This window comes from Pimephales promelas, chromosome 16 (genome assembly GCF_988280905.1).
Source record: "Pimephales promelas chromosome 16, fPimPro1.hap1.1, whole genome shotgun sequence".
NCBI classification, from domain to species: Eukaryota; Metazoa; Chordata; class Actinopteri; order Cypriniformes; family Leuciscidae; genus Pimephales; species Pimephales promelas.
Genome location: NC_142784.1, coordinates 16,347,035 through 16,369,374, shown reverse-complemented (window position 1 = coordinate 16,369,374; position 22,340 = coordinate 16,347,035). Strand labels below are relative to the sequence as shown.

General features: G+C 36.7%; 1 protein-coding gene across 1 annotated transcript in view; it reads right to left on the bottom strand.

Moving 5' to 3' along the window:
- The window catches only part of agmo (alkylglycerol monooxygenase), a 32,786-nt gene extending 11,436 nt beyond the window's left edge, over positions 1 to 21,350 (bottom strand). Inside the window, exons 1-9 of the mRNA XM_039669670.2 lie at positions 21,102 to 21,350; positions 18,666 to 18,796; positions 18,251 to 18,402; positions 6,364 to 6,467; positions 6,120 to 6,215; positions 3,719 to 3,785; positions 3,419 to 3,484; positions 1,503 to 1,582; positions 510 to 644 (exon numbers count right to left, since the gene is read on the bottom strand). Of these exons, the coding sequence (XP_039525604.1) occupies positions 510 to 644; positions 1,503 to 1,582; positions 3,419 to 3,484; positions 3,719 to 3,785; positions 6,120 to 6,215; positions 6,364 to 6,467; positions 18,251 to 18,402; positions 18,666 to 18,796; positions 21,102 to 21,224 (954 nt within the window). The 5' untranslated portion in view covers positions 21,225 to 21,350. The remainder of the gene's footprint in view (positions 1 to 509; positions 645 to 1,502; positions 1,583 to 3,418; positions 3,485 to 3,718; positions 3,786 to 6,119; positions 6,216 to 6,363; positions 6,468 to 18,250; positions 18,403 to 18,665; positions 18,797 to 21,101) is intronic.
- Between the last annotated feature and the right edge of the window lie 990 nt (positions 21,351 to 22,340).

The following is a 22,340-nucleotide window of genomic DNA, read 5'->3' as shown; positions in this document are numbered from 1 at the left end:
AATTTTTTAACGGTCATCCACGACAGTTCCGTCACATGTATGAGGTTGACCAATAGGAGCACAGAAACTTTCAAAAATAGACGATGGTGCTAACGTTAAAACTAAAAGTAAAAATATATATAAAAAACAATATTTTACCTCAAGTTCTCTTTGGAGGATTGACGGCCCATACTGTCCTCTTCGAGTTATCCAGGAACGTGTCTATTGTCGGGTTTTCTTTCTTTTTTTTTACTTTTTTCTGAACACAAGACAGCCAATACAACACTCACCGCTTCATCCATTGTTCGTTTACGTTCGTTTCCGAAAGTCACTCGCTACTAGTTTTGCCTTCTCGATGAGATCAAGCACGCCGTTAAAGACGGCATGCGATGACTGGTCAGAAACGTGTAGTCACGACAAAAGAGTCAAAATCGTGTAATCTGGCACATTGACTATCGTAACAGACAAGAAAAATTGTGTAATCTGAACCAGGCATAAGAAATAGTAGAGTAAAAAACTGAGTTTCACACCTGGGGTATATCAGCAATGTCTCCCAGTCTTGGCTTTCCAGGAGTCCAGCCTGGCCCTTTAAAAATGACGGACAGCTTATTTGAAATGCCTTCAGCCTCCCAGAACCTCTGCCACAGGTATGGGTAATAAAGGAACTTGAGAGGGGAAAGAAAAGAAAAAGAAAGAGTGTTTAAACCATACATGGCACATGCAGCCGTTATACTAAGCAACCTCTTTAGTGCTGCATTACCCAAAAACTTTTCACTCAACTATGACGTGAAATATTATCCTGTTGATTTGTATTTTATACTTTTCATCACAGTCAGATTTTTTTATTTTTTTTACACAGTTTTTATTTCACCCAAAGATAAACATTTTTCTTATTCATTTTATTCATCATCATCTAGTCCTCGTGTCTAAATGCTTTTTGTCACATACATCAGACCGCTCTTACTCCGGACCGCCACAGGAGAGCAGAGAGAAAATAATCAAACACAACCTCCATTTGGTTTTGCAGGACTCTTTCACCTCTCCTGAGCCATATGTTTAAAGTGAAGTAATAATGTTATGGTTACAGCATGGCTTTTCCACTCGCCCGGTAATGTGAGCAGAAGCCGGCTCCCATTGACTCTGCTCAGATATTTACATCTCTAAAATTAGATTGGTCTGATACACTAGAGTCCATTATGTGAAACCCAATTCATCTCCAGTGTTGATATTTTCACCAGTCAAAGGTCTTGATAGAATGAGGGGGTAAATTAATCTAAACGTTTGGTCTATAAATGATTGCTTACATAATATGATCACTGAGCCCATGTATGTTACAATGATACCATAGTAAAGAAACTAACCCAAAAAATTACTTTTTTAATCTTAGTAAATAATAACTTACTTTAATATATATATATATATATATACATATATATATATATATATATATATATATATATATATATATATATATTAATATCAAAAAATCTTCATTGACATTTTCATGGCTGTTGTGTACCAACCTCGACAGACCAGACTTCAAATGTGTTGATTGGGTGTGTGAGACCATAGACAACTTTATCACTTTCAGGAGTGAAAGTACCTACAGTATACAGAAAAGAGCAGATCACAATAACAATAGTACAATTCACAAAAAGTGACAGATCATCATTTGTGTTTTTAAGTTATAATTGACCCTACTAATTTGTACTTTGTGCCATTTTTATTCCCATTTTTATTTTTATTTTTATACATTTTTATACATTATACATTTTTAATTTTATTCAATTAGAAAGCTTACTTAAATATATTGCATGGTTGCATGTACCACTAGATTCCTTTCCCAAATGGCGCACTTCATGCGGACTTTCGTTCTCGTGGACTTAAATTGCGAGTGCTCGCTGAGTCTACGAGTCCATAGACTGTCCCATTTAGCATTTTAATGCTCTGAAGTGTGCTCAGCAGCGCCCCCTTTGTACCCTTGAAGTGGTCTTCTGCGAAGCCTGCATAGATGCACGCTCCACGCACTTTAACTACCCAGGAATTGGCGAAATGCCAATCAGAAAACGCATGGGATTTTGCTCACGGACTGCAAATATGGTGGAGAAGAGAAAAGTATCATTATGGGTTTTATGACATAGGCGTACATTTGTCTAGTTGTTACTTACAGTGTAGCCCTCAAGTGGGTCATGGGTCATCTATACGACCCCAATCGAGGCTCAAGATGCATTTATCCCGCCGGGAAAATAGCAACAGCGCCGGGATCCGCCCACAAAGTTACTTGCGCTTTGCGCTCAGATCGTTAAAACAGGGCCCCTGGTCTTCAGGGTCAATATGACCCCACATTGAAATAAATGGGAAATGTGAAAAAACTAAAAATATTTTCTTCATGCGTCACAAAAAAAAAAATCCGGCATAAATCTGAACATTTTTACACAGAAAAGAAGGCCTAGTACTAGAGCATAAATGCAATGTATCATTTAAAAAAAAATAATAATAACATCTCATATGCTAATGCTAAAGCTAATGGTGTAGTTGAGGAATTGTGTGGTATATGGATACAAAAGTACTTTATATCTCCCTCCAAAAACACAGCATTAATGAATAGATGAGAAGTAAACAACAAAAATAATCTATTATTTGTATGATTAAAAATTTATATTTTTTTGTACAATTACTCAATCAATTGTTGCCCAGAAGTGTAAACAGGAAACGAAGACCATTTGAAGGTTAATATTATCGACCAGTGGTTGATATCTCAAACTTTAATAATAGCGTGTTAAAGAATACGATCGCATGATTCATTACATAAATAGAACCGAATGTCATGGCTTTACTGAGTGAATCCTGAAACCTATAGATTTTTCTTAAACTCATTTTCCTTTTGTGTTACATCTGAACAATGCATCATGTACAACTTTATTTATCATTTACATAACCATGACATCTATTCTAATGTCCAGGTGGCATTTACAATTATAGAACTGTAAAAGCAGGCTGTGTAGTTCACAAGGACATAAGATTTGGGGAAATAAAATAAATGCTGTTTTTCGATGCTAAAGACTGTAATATTTTTTTAATGATATTTGTGATATTTTTCTTAACATAATTTCTCTGCATGGAAAGACATCTTGCAAATACAATAGTAAAAACAACAACAATCGGCAGCATATCGACCAGCAGCTCCTGTCCTACAACAACCAGACCTTCTTCCTGTTTCCGGTCTGTCCCAAAAATACCTCTCAATGCACCCTCGTGGACTCACGCTAAGGGCCCTATAGGTCTGCACTACATAAAGTCACCGAAGTGTGGACTCTGAGGAAGTCCACAAGTCCAGAGTGTGCCATTTGGGACAGGGCCTAGTAGTGCATAGATCAGGCCTGTGCCTGTCAACAACCTATTGGTCGACATTTCGAAAGCATATACAAACAGAACTTACCAAACATCCTGTCCCATATGATCAGAATTCCTGCATAATTCTTATCTATGCAATACGGATTTCGCCCTGCGGAAGCATGGTCAAATGTTAATGATTCACTACATAGATAATGACTAGTCGCTACAGCATCACCGTTTTTTTTCTCAAATAAATCATATGAAGTATTAACACAGTGTTACTTATGTCACATGATAAGATCCGACAAAATTGGCTTCGCTTTTGACCCACAGTGATAAACCAACAGCAATGCATTATGGGAACAGTGCAATGCAATTCTACTGTCAAAGTTAAAACACTTACCATGATGAACTCTATGGTGGCTGGGAGTATTTAGGATCCACTCCAGAGGTCCAAGATCTTTGACCAGCTAGTCATAGAAAAAGTTGCACAAGGTCACAGATAATATTCTTACAGACTTCCAAGCTCCAGAAATTATGCAAAGCACCATAAAATATGTGACTTGAGTGCTACATTACATAGCAATTTCAATGTTATTCAACTGACAATCAGTTGATCTGGTTCACAAAAAAAAACTATTGAATAGCTGGGTTTCAGTCACGGGATTACGATGACCCGCGGAATTCAGATGGAGGGCAGGGAGTGAAGAGCGCAATGGACGAGAAGGAGGAAAGTACGTACTGTACTGCTTTACACGCTATTACAATAGAAAGATATAAACAAAAAATCAAACATATGTTGGACGTGATCCTTGCGTTATGAAGAGGAGCAATTTTTCAACTATCGAGGCGGTAGATATCAGCAACTACCTCGTCTTACAGACATATTTCGACTTTATAAAGTTCGGAAACATTATACATTACACAAACATAGCCACATAAGTTGTATTAACTCACCTTTGACGAAGTGATCACTAACGTTACACACGGGCATTTTCCCATTCGGCTCCTCCCGATTACAGACGTAGGTTTTCAAGCCGTTTTCCTGAGTTTTCGGTCAATTTCTAGCATTTCCCCCCCTTATGAACAACAATTTTTGGTACACGATAAAAACTTGTGGTTTGACTGATTTATGTAAACGATAAACGACGCAAAACATAGGCATTTTGAGTTTGTTCTAAATACAGCAAATCACTTCCTGCCCTCCATTTGCATTTCGCGCCATGGCAACGCAGTGGAGTGACGTCATATGAAAACAAGCTATTGATTTGTTCACAAAACTGATCTGGTACCCAAAGATCACTGATTCAAAGATCCATTCACAATGGTTCATGACTTTCCGAAAATTATCGATTAATAAGGACTTTAAATTGGGTTCACTTTTACAGTGCTTTTGTGATCATTATTTGAAAACCTACTTGGACAAAAATGACTAGTACAATATTTGTGTTCCAGAGAAGAAATAAAGTCATACAGCTTTGGAACGATATTAGGGTAAGTACATGATGACAGACTTTTTGTTTTCGGGTGAACGCTCTCTTTAACCTCATTAACAACTTTAATGCACAAAAGGGCAACAGCAACAGGTCGATCCTATATTCAGTATGTAAACCACAGACAAAACCCCCAAAGACAAATGATCATGGGTTAGCCCATTGTCCTCCTTTGACATTTTTCATATGGACAGGCAGACAGAATCGTAATATTAGTCTTCTACACAACATGTGATTAATTTTCCCTATTGAGTGGCTTGTCTTTATCTTGGCATTACATGCTGAAGAAATGTGCTCTTCAGGGATTGTGGAACCTTGACTGGTTCAGATGTTCACGAATGTACTTGGAGACATCATTAATACACAGTGTTTTCTTATCTGATGAGCTCGGTCGAAACTCTGCTAACTACGGAAAGAAAAAGGTGGCCAGATTTTCCAGATGGAAAGAACAATATTTATAGATTGGATTTAAAGCAAACATTACATTAGATTAGAAGAAGAATAAAGAAGCCATTAAGTCTACTCATAAATACACGTGTGCGTGTCTATGCGCAAGCTTTATGGTGAGTTAAATGCACACATACACATTCAAAGCCTCATTTTACCAGGTTATAAACATCAATTTCAGCTTGATGGAGAATATATCGCAGGTGTTAGGGCTGACCGTCAGGTTTTTTACTCAAGTTTTTGATTTTTTGACGTCTGCAAAATGGGAACAGCTCAGCATAAGTGAGCACCGTATTTCAGTGGGCCATTATTTCCATGTAATGAGAGATCTGGCAACAGCTGAAATTTATCTTAAAAGAAAAGAGCTCCCTCACGACTTAACTCGTGTTCTAATGTTGGATGAGGGCTGGGAATTCGACGCCAATAAATTACATGACATCAAAAAAAGCCTATAAAGGGAGCATAAATTATACCCCTCAGAAAATTGGAGACGTGAAGACTGTTTTCACTAATAGAGCTCTACAAGATGGAAGTGATTCCAAATCCATTTCCCAAACGATCCCAGAATGTAAAGCCGATACTGAAGCCCATTTAAATGGCAAATGTAAAGCTTCTGTTTGGAATATTTCATAAAATCTCAAAATCTCATTACTTATGATTGACTGTGGTATTCATAACCACAGAACGGGCAAAACTGCAAACCTACAAAAGATTAGAGTTTTGAAAATGGCTAAACTAAGTCTACCATGCTGTGAAAGTAACACGAAACAGGTAAGAGCAAAGAAATGGCATAAATTTATCACATAATGTGCCACAATTTTTTTTAAATGTACTAAACTAGTAGTAATGACAAATCCACAGTACCTCAGTATGAATCCAGAACTGATACAGCAGGTTAAACTGTATGTGCACTGCAAACACCGACGGAGGGACCATCAGCGCCAACGGAAGGTAAAACACCTGGTAAAACACATCAAATGTTATCACTTCATAATAGGTCATTAGCTACACGGCTAGAGCTCATTAATTAATAACTGTTATGTGATCTATCATGCATCATTCCAGAATTATCATAGGTAAATTAGGGAGATGCAGGTTCATCATATACCCATGAGGAAAACTGCTGAGTGACAGATTGGCGTAGTGCTGTTGACAGATTGTAGTATTCAGAACTGTGGTGAACCTGATGAGCGGCCCACAGGAAGTTTAACTCTGAAACGACAAAAAAGGAGAAAGACTTAGTGACATTGTTGAAATAATGTGCAGAATCCGAATCGATGATAAGCAGCAATGCATTGGACTAATTTCTATGTTTTGGCTTTAGACATGTTTTGAAAATGTTGATAGTTTTTAGTTTTATTTTGCAAGGCCACAATCTCTTCTTTGGCAGAAAGATTTGCCTGCTTCTGAATATTCACCAGGAGTAAGAACAAGTAACCTAAATCACAATGAGACTCCTTTTGGAAATATTCTTTAACATTTCTTAAAATAAAAATTACATTTAAATGGAATATTTAAATAAAATTCATAAAAATAATTAAATAATAAAATCAAAATCAAATTAAAATCAAAGTCAAAATTAAACTCAAAATCTTCTGTAGAGTCGGGAATAGTTTCTTTTATTATTTGTTTTTACATTTTCTAATAAATTTAAATAGAATACATTTTTATTTAAATGAAATTCATAAAATGTAATTAAATAATAAAATCAAAATCAAATCTTCTTCTGTGGAGTCTGGAATAGTTTATTTTCTTATTTGTTTTTACATTTTCTAATAAATTTAAATTGAATACATTTTTATTTAAATAAAATTCATAAAATATAATTAAATAATAAAATCAAAATCAAATCTTCTTCTGTAGAGTCTAGAATAGTTTATTTTATTGTATTAATTGTTTTTACATTTTCTAATAAATTTAAATAGAATACATTTTTTTTATTTAAATAAAATTCATAAAATATAATTAAATAATAAAATCAAAATCAAATCTTCTTCTGTTGAGTCTGGAATAGTTTATTTTCTTATTTGTTTTTACATTTTCTAATAAATTTAAATAGAATACATTTTTTTATTTAAATAAAATTCATAAAATGTAATTAAATAATAAAATCAAAATCAAATCAAATCAAATCTTCTTCTGTGGAGTCTAGAATAGTTTCTTTTCTTTTCTTTTCTTATTTGTTTTTACATTTTCTAATAAAAACACATGGTGTTAAAAAAATAAATTAATTAAAAAATTAAAAGTCCACCCTCAAGTCTTCTTTATATTCTGGTCCTTTGATACAGCTTGGGTTCCTTCTTCAATGAAGTCTACAGGACCGGCGTACTTAGCAGCCGTAATGAGAAGACCAACACTGTCAAATCTCTTTAGGATTTTTCTCTGAGATTGTCGAAGGCCTTGTGTAAGTGTGAGGTCCATCAAATCTAAGAGCTGGTGAAGTTCCCGGTGAAATGCTGTGATCCAGCTGAAAAAACACATCGTGGTGAGAGCATAAGAACAAACCCTTCCTCCCTGCCAGTGGGGCTCTGCTGAGATGTTGGAATCACCAGGCCAGTGGCAAAGTGAGCAGTCGAAGCTCTCCATTGAGAAAACAACTTCAACCAGTCCACTTAATCCAGATAACAGGACCAGGAAGAGATGCTTTCAGTGTGTATGAAAATGAAAACGGTTTTTCAAACAGGTTCCCCCAAACTGCTATTGATTGAACAAACAGACATCAGTTGTTGCCGTGTCAGGATTCTCAAACCAACAGAAAAATGTTCCAATAGTTTATTTTATGGTCTCTGCACTTCAAGCTAGTATAGAATTCGATTTAAATTCCAAACTTTAAATGAAGTATTGCAAGAGCTAATACTACTTTGTTATAAATAACACTCTGCTTTGAATCACGAGATGAAATCAGAGTTTTTTCTCAAAACACACCCGCGGAGCTCCAGTCAGTGTTTGAGAGTGTGTGAGCCCATGCTTTCACCTCCTAGGGCAGAGCAGTGTAAGATTGATGTGGGGTGTCACCGGTAGGAAGTATGTTCAGCTAGGCCTCATTGCAATCCGTGTCCTCGTGCGCAGGCCTCGGCTGGAAGCCGCATAGTTTGGCAGGCAGTATTCAGAGGGGAAGAGCTTTAATGATGAGAACCTATGCCACAGAAAAGACTTTCCCATCATGCCTGAAGACCACGGTCTGCTCAGACACAGAGATCCTGTTCTTTTCTCAAGAATACAGGGATAAACAACATTTAGTTGCACAGAAACCAGTGTGTACTATAAATGGATAAAGAAAAGCATTAGTTTGGTCTCAACACTCAAGGAGCGATATCAACAAGGGTTACTTGGGTGCTCTTGGTGCTTGCTGGGGCATATCTTCTATTCTAGATCTATTTTTTTTTTTACTAAACTGGGAAGGGTCACAGCACTTATTGTTGTCCTAATGTTAGTTCTATTGCTCTCGTCATTTGTAAGTCGATTGAATGCAAATGTAAATCTGCAAATGGACACTTACTGGCCCAAGGCAAACTATTATTCTCTCTATATATATTAACATCCAACCCATGTCATGTCATTCTCAGAATGTACATTTTTATGGAAAACATAATCATCACCTTCAGGTTCAGGGTCTATTGTACTTAAATAGGTTCTTATCTATACACTCTGGTATGGATGCAAAGTACAGGAACAGAAACATACAGACTCGTGTACAATTACCAACACAACATAACTGTGCTGTAATAGTAGATATAAGGGTGAGAGGCCTTAAAGGAGTGGTTCACTTTTAAAAAAACTTTTGCTGATAATTTACTCACCCCCATGTCATCCATGTCATTCTTTCATCAGTCGAAAAGAAATTAAGGTTTTTGATGAAAACATTCCAGAATTTTTCTCCATATAATGGACTTCAGTGGGAACCAAACAGTTCAACGTCCAAAAGACTGTTTCAGTGCAAACTGTTCAAAGGGCTTTAAACGATTCTAGACGATGAATAAGTGCCTTATCAAGCGAAACGATCGGTCATTTTAAAAAAAATTAACAAAGTTTAAGTTTTATAAGAACTCAAATGCTCGCCTTGCTCTGTTCTGTGATGCGCGTTCGTGACTCTCCTGTTTGAACTCATTCATCAAAATGAACAAATCTTTTCCCGAGTCAATTCGTTCATTTCGTTCGTTGAATGAACCAAATGACACGAAAAAAGATTCGTTCATTTTGATAAATGAGTTCGAACAGGAGAATCACAAACGATCATGTTAAAAGTGAACTACTCCTTTAACACAAGGCCCCATAAAATGAAGGGTTAAACTAACAAGAAAATACACAGATTATACCATTGTGCATTACAGTGCACACTTTCAATTGTACTGCCAAAACATTTTGAAAGGAGAAATAAATTAAATCTCTCTACATGTAAATATGTTAATGTATTTTTAAATGTGCTACACATGTGCACATTCAAACAACCTATAAATATACCTATAAATAACTATAAGAGACCAAGAACACATGGCAGCCAAGTTCTTTTCATCACATGCATTAAATATTGAGTTTTCCCTTGTCATCTAACATGTGAATACCTCCTCAGCTCTAGTGCCGAGGCCCCACATGATGCCACGGGCCTCACTGAGCCTCAGCGTGGCGAGAGACTGCATGCCATGTCGCTCAGGTTATCAATGAACTGTGAACGTCTGGGCAGAGTGGACAAGCTGTCAGCGAACAAAAGACGCCAACACAAACAGTCACAAACCCATGTCGGTCTCCACAATACTTCCCGATGTCTTTGCTCACACTCAAAACTCCTGCTGGAGACATTTGTTAAAAAAAAAAAAGGGTGGTATATTTTGAATTACGCTGCACAGGAATAATCATGGCTGATTTTCGGAAATACTTTATACTATTATAAAATATGTTAATATACTCTTAGAAGAAAAGGTTCTATCAGCGCTACATATTTGGAGCCCCTAAAAGGTTCTCTACAGAACCCTTTTTAAGGGTTCAATAATAAGACTTTGTAACCAGGAAAAAGGTTCTATGGAACCTTTTGGGTTCATTCATTATCATTTGTTTTGTCCTTTCCAGATTAAACATTTCATATTATTGAGAAAAATCAAGACCCTAAAATGAATTTATGAATGCATGTGAATGATCTCAAAATTCAAGATATGGCGATTAGAAAATGTATATATTTATATAATTTTATGTAGTTAATCAATATTACACGAAGAGTGCCATTTCAGCTTTTCTCCTCCAAAAATCAGCATGATTAAAATGTGATATGAAGTTAATAATTTAATTACAACTACAAAATGTTTCAGAATAATTTAATTTATGAATGAATAATAGCCTATAAAGAACCTTTGTGCCAAAGGGGTTCTTTCTTGTCATTATAGAACTTTTTTAGCATAAAATGTTCTTTGGAGCTGAAGAACTCTATGCTTCATAGAACCCCAATGAACCCTGTTTTCTAAGAGTGTAGAGTAAACTTACTGTACATTTTAGGTAAAATGTTGTCTAAAATGTTGTAATTTGTTTGTGAATCACACAGCTGTGCTGAATGTTTTTGATTCACTAAAAGTATAGGTTTAGAAAAACGACAGATGCCTTCGCGTCCTTAAAGGAGTAGTTCACTTTTAAAAAAAAACTTTTGCTGATAATTTACTCACCCCCATGTCATGTCATTCTTTCTTCAGTAGAAAAGAAATTAAGGTTTTTGATGAAAACATTCCAGCATTTTTCTCCATATAATGCACTTTACTGGTAACAAAACGGTTAAAGGTCCAAAAGACAGTTTCAGTACAAACTGCAAACTGTTCAAAGGGTTTTAAACGATTCCAGATGATGAATAAGGGTCTTATCAAGTGAAACGATCGCTCATAAAAAAAAAAAGTTTAAGTTTTATAAGCTCAAATGGTCACCTTGCTCTGTTCTGTGATGCGCATTCGTGACTCTCCTGTTCGAACTCGTTCATCAAAATGAACGAATCTTTTCCCGAGTGAATTCGTTCATAGAATGAAACAAATGAAACTAAAAAAGATTTGTTTATTTTGATAAACGAGTTCTAACAGGAGTCACAAACGTGCGGCACAGAAAAGAGCAAGGTGACCTTTTGAGCTTATAAAACTTAAACTTTGTTATTTATTTATTAAATGAGCGATCGTTTCGCTTGATAAGACCCTTATTCATCGTCTGGAATCATTTAAAGCCCTTTGAACAGTTTGGAGTTTGCACTGAAACTGTCTTTTGGACCTTGAACTGTTTGGTTACCAGTAAAGTGCATTATATGGAGAAACAATCCTGGAATGTTTTCATCAAAAACCTTAATTTCTTTTCGACTGAAGAAAGAATGACATGGACATCTTGGATGACATGGGGGTGAGTAAATTATCAGCAAAAGTTTATTTTTTTTAAAGTGAACTACTCCTTTAAGAGATGTTTTTGTGATGCTTGAGTTGGGGAAGGCGTAACACGAAAAGGAACGTTTGCACGGTCGCTTTATTGTCGCTAAGTGTCACTAGTGTCGCAGAAGCTACACGCTTAACCTTAAAGAATAACAGTCAAAATCAAGTTCAAAAGAACATTGCAATTAATTGGAAAATCTGTATTTTTTCCTAGTCTTACTTCACTCATGGCATATGGTGGAGGAAGACTCCTATCCTAAAGGACAAAATCTGACACAACAAGAGACATCCCTCAGACTGGCTTGGTTTGGCTTCGTCCAAAACTGACATATGCACACACTTGCCTACAAACACAAGTGGCTGATTTGCTGGACATTGTTGATATTATTGCAGTGTCCCAGGGGTGCTGGTTTTGAGCCCTGGCTCCACATCCTGGCCGGTTCGATTCTTTTGTACGCCCTCCAACCTGCATGGCCGGGGACTTCCAGAGACAAGAGAAGATTTATGAAGCCCCCGTGGCCTGGGGTTAAACCCCGCCGCCTTCCACCAAGAGGATTCCTTTTGAAAACAATAACATCCAGTCCCGGCCTCCTTTGGGACGGCCCGTGGCGGCATTGACGTGATCTGTTTGTCTTGACAACTGCCGGCTTCTGCGTAAAAGTGTGCCACTAACTGCATCCCTAACATGATATCGGAAGGTTGCATATGTAAACCTATGTGCTACTGCAACATTTTGCTACTGGAGAAAGCAAACTTTTTTCTTTTTATAACTTTTCTGATTCCAGTTACAAATGAAAAATGTGCAAATAAAGTCCAACCCTCCATAGAACCTTGCTCAGTACATCTTTACAAGGTTACATCAGTCGTAATACTAACTCATTTTACCCCAAGCACTTCCAATGATGACAGCCACAAAGTACCATTTCTAATATGATCAAAGCTTACTTTTGGAAAACCCAGTGGCTCAAGTGCAATAAACACCTTTCCCACTGAAAAACATTGAACGGTGTGAGGTGATAAAGAATGTAACATTACGTAATGCCTTCCATAACTTGTTTATAGTTTCTATCCAGCTTTATGACCCTCTGTATAAACCTACAGCATCTAGCCTCAACCTCAACCTCAAAATAAAGTAAAAAGACATGAATATGACACTTCTGCTAGACTGCACACCAGATAAAAAAACGTGTCTTAGAAACCCACACAATATCCTCCTTGGACGAACCAAATGTTTTTCCAAACTATCATTATTCAAATGTCTTTATGTGACTCTAGTGAATGAAAAGGAGAGGGAATTAGGGAATTGAAATGCATGTTGCTTTACAAAAGTGGGCTTACAAGTAAGACTCCAGATCCAAAGACCTGCAGGACTTGTAATTAATCTAAAAGACGTCATGCTACACATCTACTGTAGGAAACACAGAATGCAACCTTAGGCCAAACTAATCACCAAAACCAAGGTTATTTAAGCGAGTCTGCCATTAAAAGCAATCCAACCTGACAGCATTACTGTAGTAAAATCAATCTTCTCAAAATTGAGGATGCAATGATATGTTCACTGGAAAAAAATGAAAAAGGATATAAAACAGGGTCTACTACTGTAATTACTAATTAGGGTAAACTAATTAAATAAAAATGTGAAAAAGTTAAATTTACATGAATTTCAGAATGTCATAATTGGTTTGTCTCTTTTGCACAAACACATTTTGTTGTAAAACCTGAAGATTGTGTTCTCCAGCATGATATTTAAATGGATAGTTCACCCAAAAATGAAAATTAAAGGGTTAGTTCACCCAAAAATGAAAATTAAGTCATTAATTACTCACCCCCATGCTGTACCAACCCCGTAAGACCTTCGTTCATCTTTGGAACACAAATAAAGATATTTTTGATTGAATCTGAGGGCTGGATCACTCTTCCATAGACAGCCTGAGGGACTGCCTCTTGACGGCCCAGAAAGTCATTAAAAGAAAAGGTTTAAATATTCCATGTGCCTACAGTGGCTCAACTATAACTTTATCAAGCGACGAGACTACTTTTTGTGCGAAAAAAAAACGTAAATAACGACTTTATTCGACTTTCCATTACTTCCTTATGGGCGCATGCGCGAGAACTGAGACGAGACCGTTCTTCTTCGACTACTTTTTGTTACCGGCTGCTCACCGCTTAGGAGTTTTACCGCCCCCTACCGTATAAGATGATGTACTGCTTGTAAACAGAACGTTTTGCGCCTCCGGCTATATCAGTACGTCATCATATACGGTAGGGGGCGGTAAAACTCCTAAGCGGTGAGCAGCCGGTAACAAAAAGTAGTCGAAGAAGAACGGTCTCGTCTCAGTTCTCGCGCATGCGCCCATAAGGAAGTAATGGAAAGTCGAATAAAGTCGTTATTTACGTTTTTTTTTTCGCACAAAAAGTAGTCTCGTCGCTTGATAAAGTTATAGTTGAGCCACTGTAGGCACATGGAATATTTAAACCTTTTCTTTTAATGACTTTCTGGGCCGTCAAGAGGCAGTCCCTCAGGCTGTCTATGGAAGAGTGATCCAGCCCTCAGATTCAATCAAAAATATCTTTATTTGTGTTCCGAAGATGAACGAAGGTCTTACGGGGTTGGTACAGCATGGGGGTGAGTAATTAATGACTTAATTTTCATTTTTGGGTGAACTAACCCTTTAAGTCATTAATTACTCACCCCCATGCTGTACCAACCCCGTAAGACCTTCGTTCGTCTTTGGAAAACAAAATGAAGATATTTTTGATTAAATCTGAGAGGTGGATCACTGCTACATAGGCTGCCTAAGGGATTGAAACTTGACGGCCCAGAAATTCATTGAAGAAAATGTTTATATTCCATGTGACTACAGTGGCTCAACTATAAGGAATGGAATATTGGAATGGAATGGAATATTAAATGGAATATTTAAACATTTTCTTCATTGACTTTCTGGGCCGTCAAGTTTCAATCCCTTAGGGTGCCTATGTAGCAGTGATCCAGCTCTCAAATTTAATCAAAAATATATTTATTTGCGTTCCTAAGACGAAAAAGGTCTTACGGGGTTGGTACAGCATGGGGGTGAGTAATTAATGACTTAATCTTCATTTTTGGGTGAACTAACCCTTTAAGAAGAATACAAAGTGCTTTAAATGGGAGTATTTTGCTTGATTAGTGACCCAAGAAAAAGTGCAAATCTTATTCATAGTTCTCATTATTTGACCTCACAACATTTCTTTGTTTTCAAAATCCAAAAACGTATTTCCATGTTTAAACTACGACCGATAGCAGTTGAAAGTAGTAAAACCCAAATGTGCTCTCAGACTTCTGGAGCCCACCATACATCTGTCATTGCTCATGACTCATGAAACTGAGAAATGAAAGACTAACTTGATGGAGCCCTAATGCAGCAGAAGCCACCATAGCCTTCCTAGCCCATTGGGCTGCTTCAGAGTTCCTGAACAGGGGGTTAAGCTGAGGTTTTGGTGGGGCTCTTTGGAAATAGTAGCATATGCAGACCTGAATCACAGTTGGTATGAGAGCGGCAGAGCAAACAGAGCTGTCAACGAGTCGGCCGCATTAAATCTCTCTCCTACTGACGCCAATGAGTGTGGTGCATATGATTATGTGTAGTAAAACACACACTAGTAAAACACACTGGGTAAATTGTGTAAATACAACTAGAAGAAATATCAACGATCCAAATTGCAACAAATATAATTTTGTTTTAAAACAAAAGCACATGTAGACAGTGCAAACAACCGCATTACCTATATTGCACACTGGGGACCGCAGCTATTTTAATACACTTCTCTGTCTACAGATTTTAAAACATCTTGATGCGTAAAAGGATCTAGAAAACCATTAACCTAGTCCGGGCTAAACCATAAACCTCGTCTGGCCTACGTTGCCAAAACCGACCATGCGGTCGGAAAGCCATCCCCGCTACAGTGGAGTGTGGCATCGCTGTAGAGGAAGACATGGAAAGGCCAAACACCACTAAGAGTCGCAATAAAGGTTTGCAGGCAATTGGAAAATAAGGCAACATGTGGAAAAAATGTGACAGAGAATGACAGAAGAGAGGAGAATGGACGCATGCAATTAGCTCACGCCGAAGCAGACGCCTGGACAACATCAAAAGCCACCAAGGCCAAACGCAGCCTTTGATTTATGAGGAAATGAATTTCTAACTATATTAAATGGCTACTTCAGACAAGGAAAAACAACTACTTTACAAACCAGTCTTAAACTTAAGCTTTAATTTAGTTTTAAATGTCATTCAGGGCAGTTGTGATAAATTATGCAAAAATTGGGTTCCTACTATCCAATACGGATTTTAAATGCTACAGATATTACAGCATTTTTAACCAGATCGTAATAGAATCAAAAAAAAAAGGACCTGTGTAGGAAAAATTTTAATTCATAAAAAAGTGTCCCCATTTTACAATGGCACTAATTAGGGTCAGTATAGTTTTATAGCGGTCATATTTCTGCTGTTATGCCCATAAAATTGTTTTTTCATGCTAAAGAAAAAAGATTTACAGCTTACAAGTCCCAAAAGAATAGAGCTTTAGATAAAAGCCAACTGAACCAAAATTGAGTATGAAAGATATTCGGAGATCATTAGCTAAACCTTAAGACCAGCTGTTAACCTCTCAAGTTAGTGGTCAGAAGTGAAATCTGAAATAACAAAGGTGGACATGTGGTTTAGTCCGAGAGCTGCTGCTCACAGGTTTCTGGTCATTGCAAATAATCAATCTTTTACACTCAATGGACATAAAAACACATTTTCTTTCACTGAAAACACCAATAAAATATAATGCAATAATATTAAAATTATATGACATGATTATTTTGAACAAGAAACATTATTTTGAGTTGTCCTCACTCAACAAAAATAAGTATGACCACAGTATTCAAATTAATCAGTAAATTACTCTCGAGTCAGTTCTTTATAATGAAATGGTCAAAAGACTGGAAACAGAATCCCTTACGATTCCCATTGCTACGATCACTTTTCCCATTCTTCTCGAAGTAATATTATCTGGTTGAAAATGTATAGCAGCTAAACTAACTACGATCCTTAAAAGACAGGCCATTATGTCTGGGTCTTTTATGAATTATAATCATACCATATCCAAAAGAAGTCATCTTGGACAGCAATGGGATTGAAAACTAGACAAATAATTTCCTCTGACTTCAAAAAGTACAAATTGGGCACAGGAGACCTCTGACATAAATGACATTTCCGACTCAGGGCAAGAACTCGGGACAATGGAAAACATAACATGACAGCCACAAGCACCTCATCACTTTATTTAGGGGGCCAAATGAAGTCTGGAGAGATGTAATTAAAAAAAACATCCTGCCATCATATCAACATTAAATCCCAAATGGATGGAATTGGTGTAGCATATGGTAAGCATACTTCAGAAGCGAAGGGCAGTGGCCTGCTTTTACCTTTTTTATTCGGAAGAAACTGAAGTCAATGCACTGGCCTCTGCCTCTGACACAGTGGATGTTTACTTATGGAGTAAAAGAGGACATGGGGCAAATTATTGAGCAATGTGGATTTGAGAAGAAAAAAAAAATGGTGTGTAACATTGTATTTTGGTATACCAAAAGTAGGATTAGGATTTCATATTCTCCAAGATCCACCATCTCAAACGGTTGAGAAGCAGATTTACAAGCTACAGTATGGTAACAAAGTATATTTACTGGCAATGCTATTCTGTGATGGCTGCTATTGAAGAAAGAAGAAAAACACCACAGCACTCAAAGATTACAGCTGTGACAACGTTATCCTCCGTTTGGACACACTTCTCACGGCTCTCTGCTGAACTCTCATGCTACGCAAACATAAGTGTCTTTTGCAATCGCCTAGTTCTTGACAGATTGATATTTCATATGCAAGGCCAAAAAAAAAAAAAAAGCATTTAATCTAAGATGCATTTTCCACATCTGGATTGAAGACATACTATACTGTATATAAATGTGTTTACTGAAATATGGAAAATTAAACTCCTATAGAGTCTGGGGTAAATCAAAAACAGTTGCTTTTCCAAGTTATGAACTTGCAAATGTAGCAAGACATACGATCCTTGAAGACACAGGGGTCAAAACAACATTATCATGGAACTAAACCAGCCATTATGTCAAGAACATAAAAAATAACATCCATATATAACTTCAGATACAAATAATGCTTCCTAGAGTACTTTAGTTTAAACATGTTCAAAAGCTAGTTTCGTCACAATGAAAAACTCAATTCACTGATAATCCTTCCTGAATTAAAAACATTAACTACGACTAAAATCATACAAATATGGACCACTTTTATGGCACTCTTTGTTTTTTTGTCATTATATCACTATAAACTGAATGAAAGGATTTTGAAAATGACTATTATAATGGCTCCTATTCCAGTTGGAACTGAAATGTGTAAAACTGCTATTAGTACTATAGATTAAATAATTAAATCCTATTAAAATTCACAAGATAAAAGCAGCACACCCTGTAAATTTTGGAATGTTATGACCTTCCATTTTTACATTCAGCGAACTCCTTTAAAGCAGATGGATGGATATAATAGCAGTGCGTTTGGCAGGATATCCACATACCATGGACGAATCGATGGAACCAGTAGTATCCCATGTCCACACCAAGAAACGCAAGCCACCACGTCCAAGCTGAATCCCAGGGAAGCTCCAATAAACGGAAGTTGTTCCAGACATAAATATAAGCTGACACCTCCAAACTTCTCATCATGAGCCTTGAAATAGACACACAGAGAGCTGAATTAAGTCATATCCGTAGAGCTCATGTCATGAAGTCTATTACTGCACAAGAGAAACATGAATTAACATTAGTTTTGTGATCAATTTAATTCAGTGCTCAAAACACTGCACAGTCTCGTTGTAAGGTAAAGTATTATCGGATGTACAGAATGACTGTCAACAAAATTGAGTTCTGAAATCTGTGATTCATAACTTCTGTGAGGTAAATCTGACACTTGGGAAGTTGTTGTCAACTTACTGAGGCAGACGAGACATCATCCCTGCGGACAAAGATGTGATGAAATCGTTCATCTTGATGCGAGGGCCATCTGTCTTTAACCATCCCAACACAATCTCCAATGTTATCAAACCAATGAAATACGGTGTGGCCTACAACACACAAAAATCATAAACTTGGTAAATTTGGTCAAAAATCACGCTAGACCTCTGTCAGCAAATAAATAAAGTATGTGCAATGATTCTGTAGCAAATTCATGGGATAAAAGAAAATATGTATTATATACAGTATATATGTGCGTGTGTGTGTGTGTGTGTGTAATATATTAAATATTATATAATAAATATACTAAACTATATTATATAAAATATACAAATACAAAAGCACTAAAAAAATGAAATCAATCATTAAGTGCTACAAGTGAAATGACCAATATGACATAATAAACTGTACTGTGCATCTCTAAAAAAAAAAAAAAACTTGAATTCAATGCAAGTAAATGAAAAAATTACAATGCAAAGTGTGTTGGATTGGAGTGGAATTATAAGGACGGTCTCTCTAAACAATCATGTCCATCTTCTGAACATCAGACACATTATTCAATATTATAATTTGCCAGCAAGGTTTAATTTTAAATATTTGGTTCTGAGGTTCAGGATTTCTTGAACTTGGATTACCCATCAAAAGCTAGGGCAAATCACAAACGACTAATTAAAAACTTAACAGATGCGGTGCTGGCAGAACTCTGGGTCACTCTTCGCAGAGTGAAACCCTAGACTCACGACTCACTTTCTCACATGAAAACACAAGCCCACTGAATTGAGTTCGTGTGTGTGTGGAGGGGGGAGGGCAGGGCTTAACAGAGTAGATCTACAGGTGGAACTCGGCATGTGTGTGTGTGTGTGTGTGTACATGTGAACTGAGGCAGGATAGACCACTTGGGAACCCCTATCACACGCAAACCTGGACACATCTGGCTGCCGACTGCAGCGAATCTAGAGCTGCTAGTGCAACGAATATGAAGCTTCCAAAAACTACAAACCTATTATGAAACCTATATGAAATTCAACCTACGAGTAATTCGATTTTTTAACGTCAATGAGCTGCTTTATTTGCAACAAGAAAAGTACAAGTGCACTTGAATTTTGAAAATGGTTATTAGCATGTTTTTTAACTATACATAAAAAACTAAATGAAAACAGCTATTTAGCCCTTCAGTGACATTTTTAAGCTTGCAAAAATTGTTAATAGTTGAATATAAAGCTGTGATTGTGGGCTCGGATCTCACCAGGAGGAAAAAATAACATTTGTGAAGCAGATGTTAGTATTTTAAGTTTTTTCTTCAGCTTTCTTAATGGTCATATTCTGGACTTACATTTTATTGTTTCAACTAAACATTTATTATCTAACAATGGGCCTGCAATGACAGTTTTCAATCAAACTGATCAGAGAAAATATCTAAAATGTCAAAACACAAATCCATGTACTGACCGAGACAGAAAACAGAGAATTTCTATTCTCTCATCCACACACATCAAGAGTCAGAAACTTCAAATAAAGCGAGGCAATTTAACAAGTGCGTGTTTGTGACAGAATTACAACAATTAGGATTCCTGCAGTGTGGTTGATTGCAATTTCTCTATTCATGTGTTTATGGAGGCCTGTAAAAATGTGAGTGTTTTACCTCAAATAACAAACATGTGTTGATTTGAGTACAGCCAAACCAAAAAACACACATATGGGCCTGTTAAAATGTGAGAAGCGAGCACCCTGCTGCAGGGCTTAAAAAACCCGGACAGGTGGCAGACTTATTTCCAATTGTTGCAGGCATGGTGCTCACTGTTTTTGCAAATTGATGAAAATCAAGAAACCACACAATGTGGAATTAAGGCATCATTTAAACACTTAGAATTAGACTTGTTGTTAAACATGGGTGAAGTCTCCATTAAAGCCAAAAGAGCATCATGTCAGAGTGTCTGAAAGTGTTTGGAAAATTATCAATACTGAAGAAACCATGAGGCTACAGACGTTTTGCACAATACTACTGACCATATGAATTGGCATGAATAGAAAAAATTAAAAATCCCCGAATACGAAATTCGTACCTGATCCAAAACTTTTCAACCATCGTTGTTACAGCAGGGCTACATCACCATACAGAACTGCATCTTTCACTGGATGCCTACTGTGTTTTTCTCCAAGGTTGCACGATAGGCTACTTGTGCATTTAACAAAACATTTAACTCGAATTAAGTTGTAAAACTTGGTAAAACAAACAAAAGAGTATTGGTTTAAAACATGTAAATGCAAACCTCACATAAGTTATTTAAGCTCTGTTGTGTAAACTCAGTCGAACTCTCTCATGAGTGTTGTTGTTATGAAGCTCTAATAAGTAGCAGTAGCCTATATAATCTCGTATTTGTTTTCACATTTTTTTAATAATGACGTTAGGCTTACCTGATTAACATATTTCGGCACCTCTTGTACAGTGGCGAATGATGATTCATTAGGAGTCATTAAACTGAACAGCATACGAACTCCCTGAGAAACAGTTACATTGTTTACTTCCCCTTGCGCCATTGTGCTTGTAAGTGGTAAAAATGAGGATAAATCAGTGGCTCCTCTCTCTGCCGGATTAAACACAGATGTTGTCTTTTGAACGTTTATAAACACAGGCGTCTGGACCTTTGAACGTTACGGAAACGCAGTTATGAAAAGAGATTATGTAACCGATGACACAAGACAATAAGGAAGCTATGTTACTTGCTGCCTTCACGTGCTATCGGAATTATCGGACGCCCTATTAAATCAAATTTAATGGGAATGAGCTCGTAATTCAGAAGTGTTAAAGATAGTATAGGAAATTTCCGATAGCAAGTGAAGGGAGCATATTCCTAGCAAGCACCTTGATATATCAATCTGACGCAGCAAGCCTTAGGCTATGCTGTATAACATCATTGTAAATTCAGTTTGGACAGCGATTTATTCCAGTGTTAAATGGGTGAAAATAAGAACTGAAATTGATTTAATGTTGGCCAATATGTTTGACGTTCAATTTCTACATCAAATCAATTTGATTTGTCACTTTAGATGTCAAATGAGTATATATTGTAGGCCTATTTGGGATACCACTCTTGCAACTGCAGAATTTAGAAACTAGTGATTTGCTTTTTTTGCACAGTTCTCTGAGTAGCCACAAAATGTTTTATGTATCCTTTGTTTTTAACTGTTTTTGTGTTTCTGTGTTTTGTCTTGTTGTAATCCACATGCAGCAATCTCTTTATCCAAAGACTAATTTCTCCTTAGGGAGACAAATAAAGACACTCTGACTCTGACTCAAATTTACATCACATTAACATCAATAGTATGTTTAATTAGGATTGATATAAATGTATGGCATATCAGCTTGGTTAAGTTTAAATAGCATACATTTTTCTTAACTGAGGCCTTGAAACGCATCCATTTGACGCATTTCATTTTGAACCTGGTTGAATTTGTTTAGTGTCCATTATGTTCACCGAAAAATAATGACTGTGTCATTATAATGACTCACCCTCATGTCGTCCCAAGCCCGTAAAACCTGTTTAAGATATTTTAGATTTAGTCGGAGAGCTTCTGTCCCTCCATTGAAAATGTATGTACGGGATACTGTCTTTGTCCAGAAAGGAAATAAAGACACCATGTGACATCAGTGGG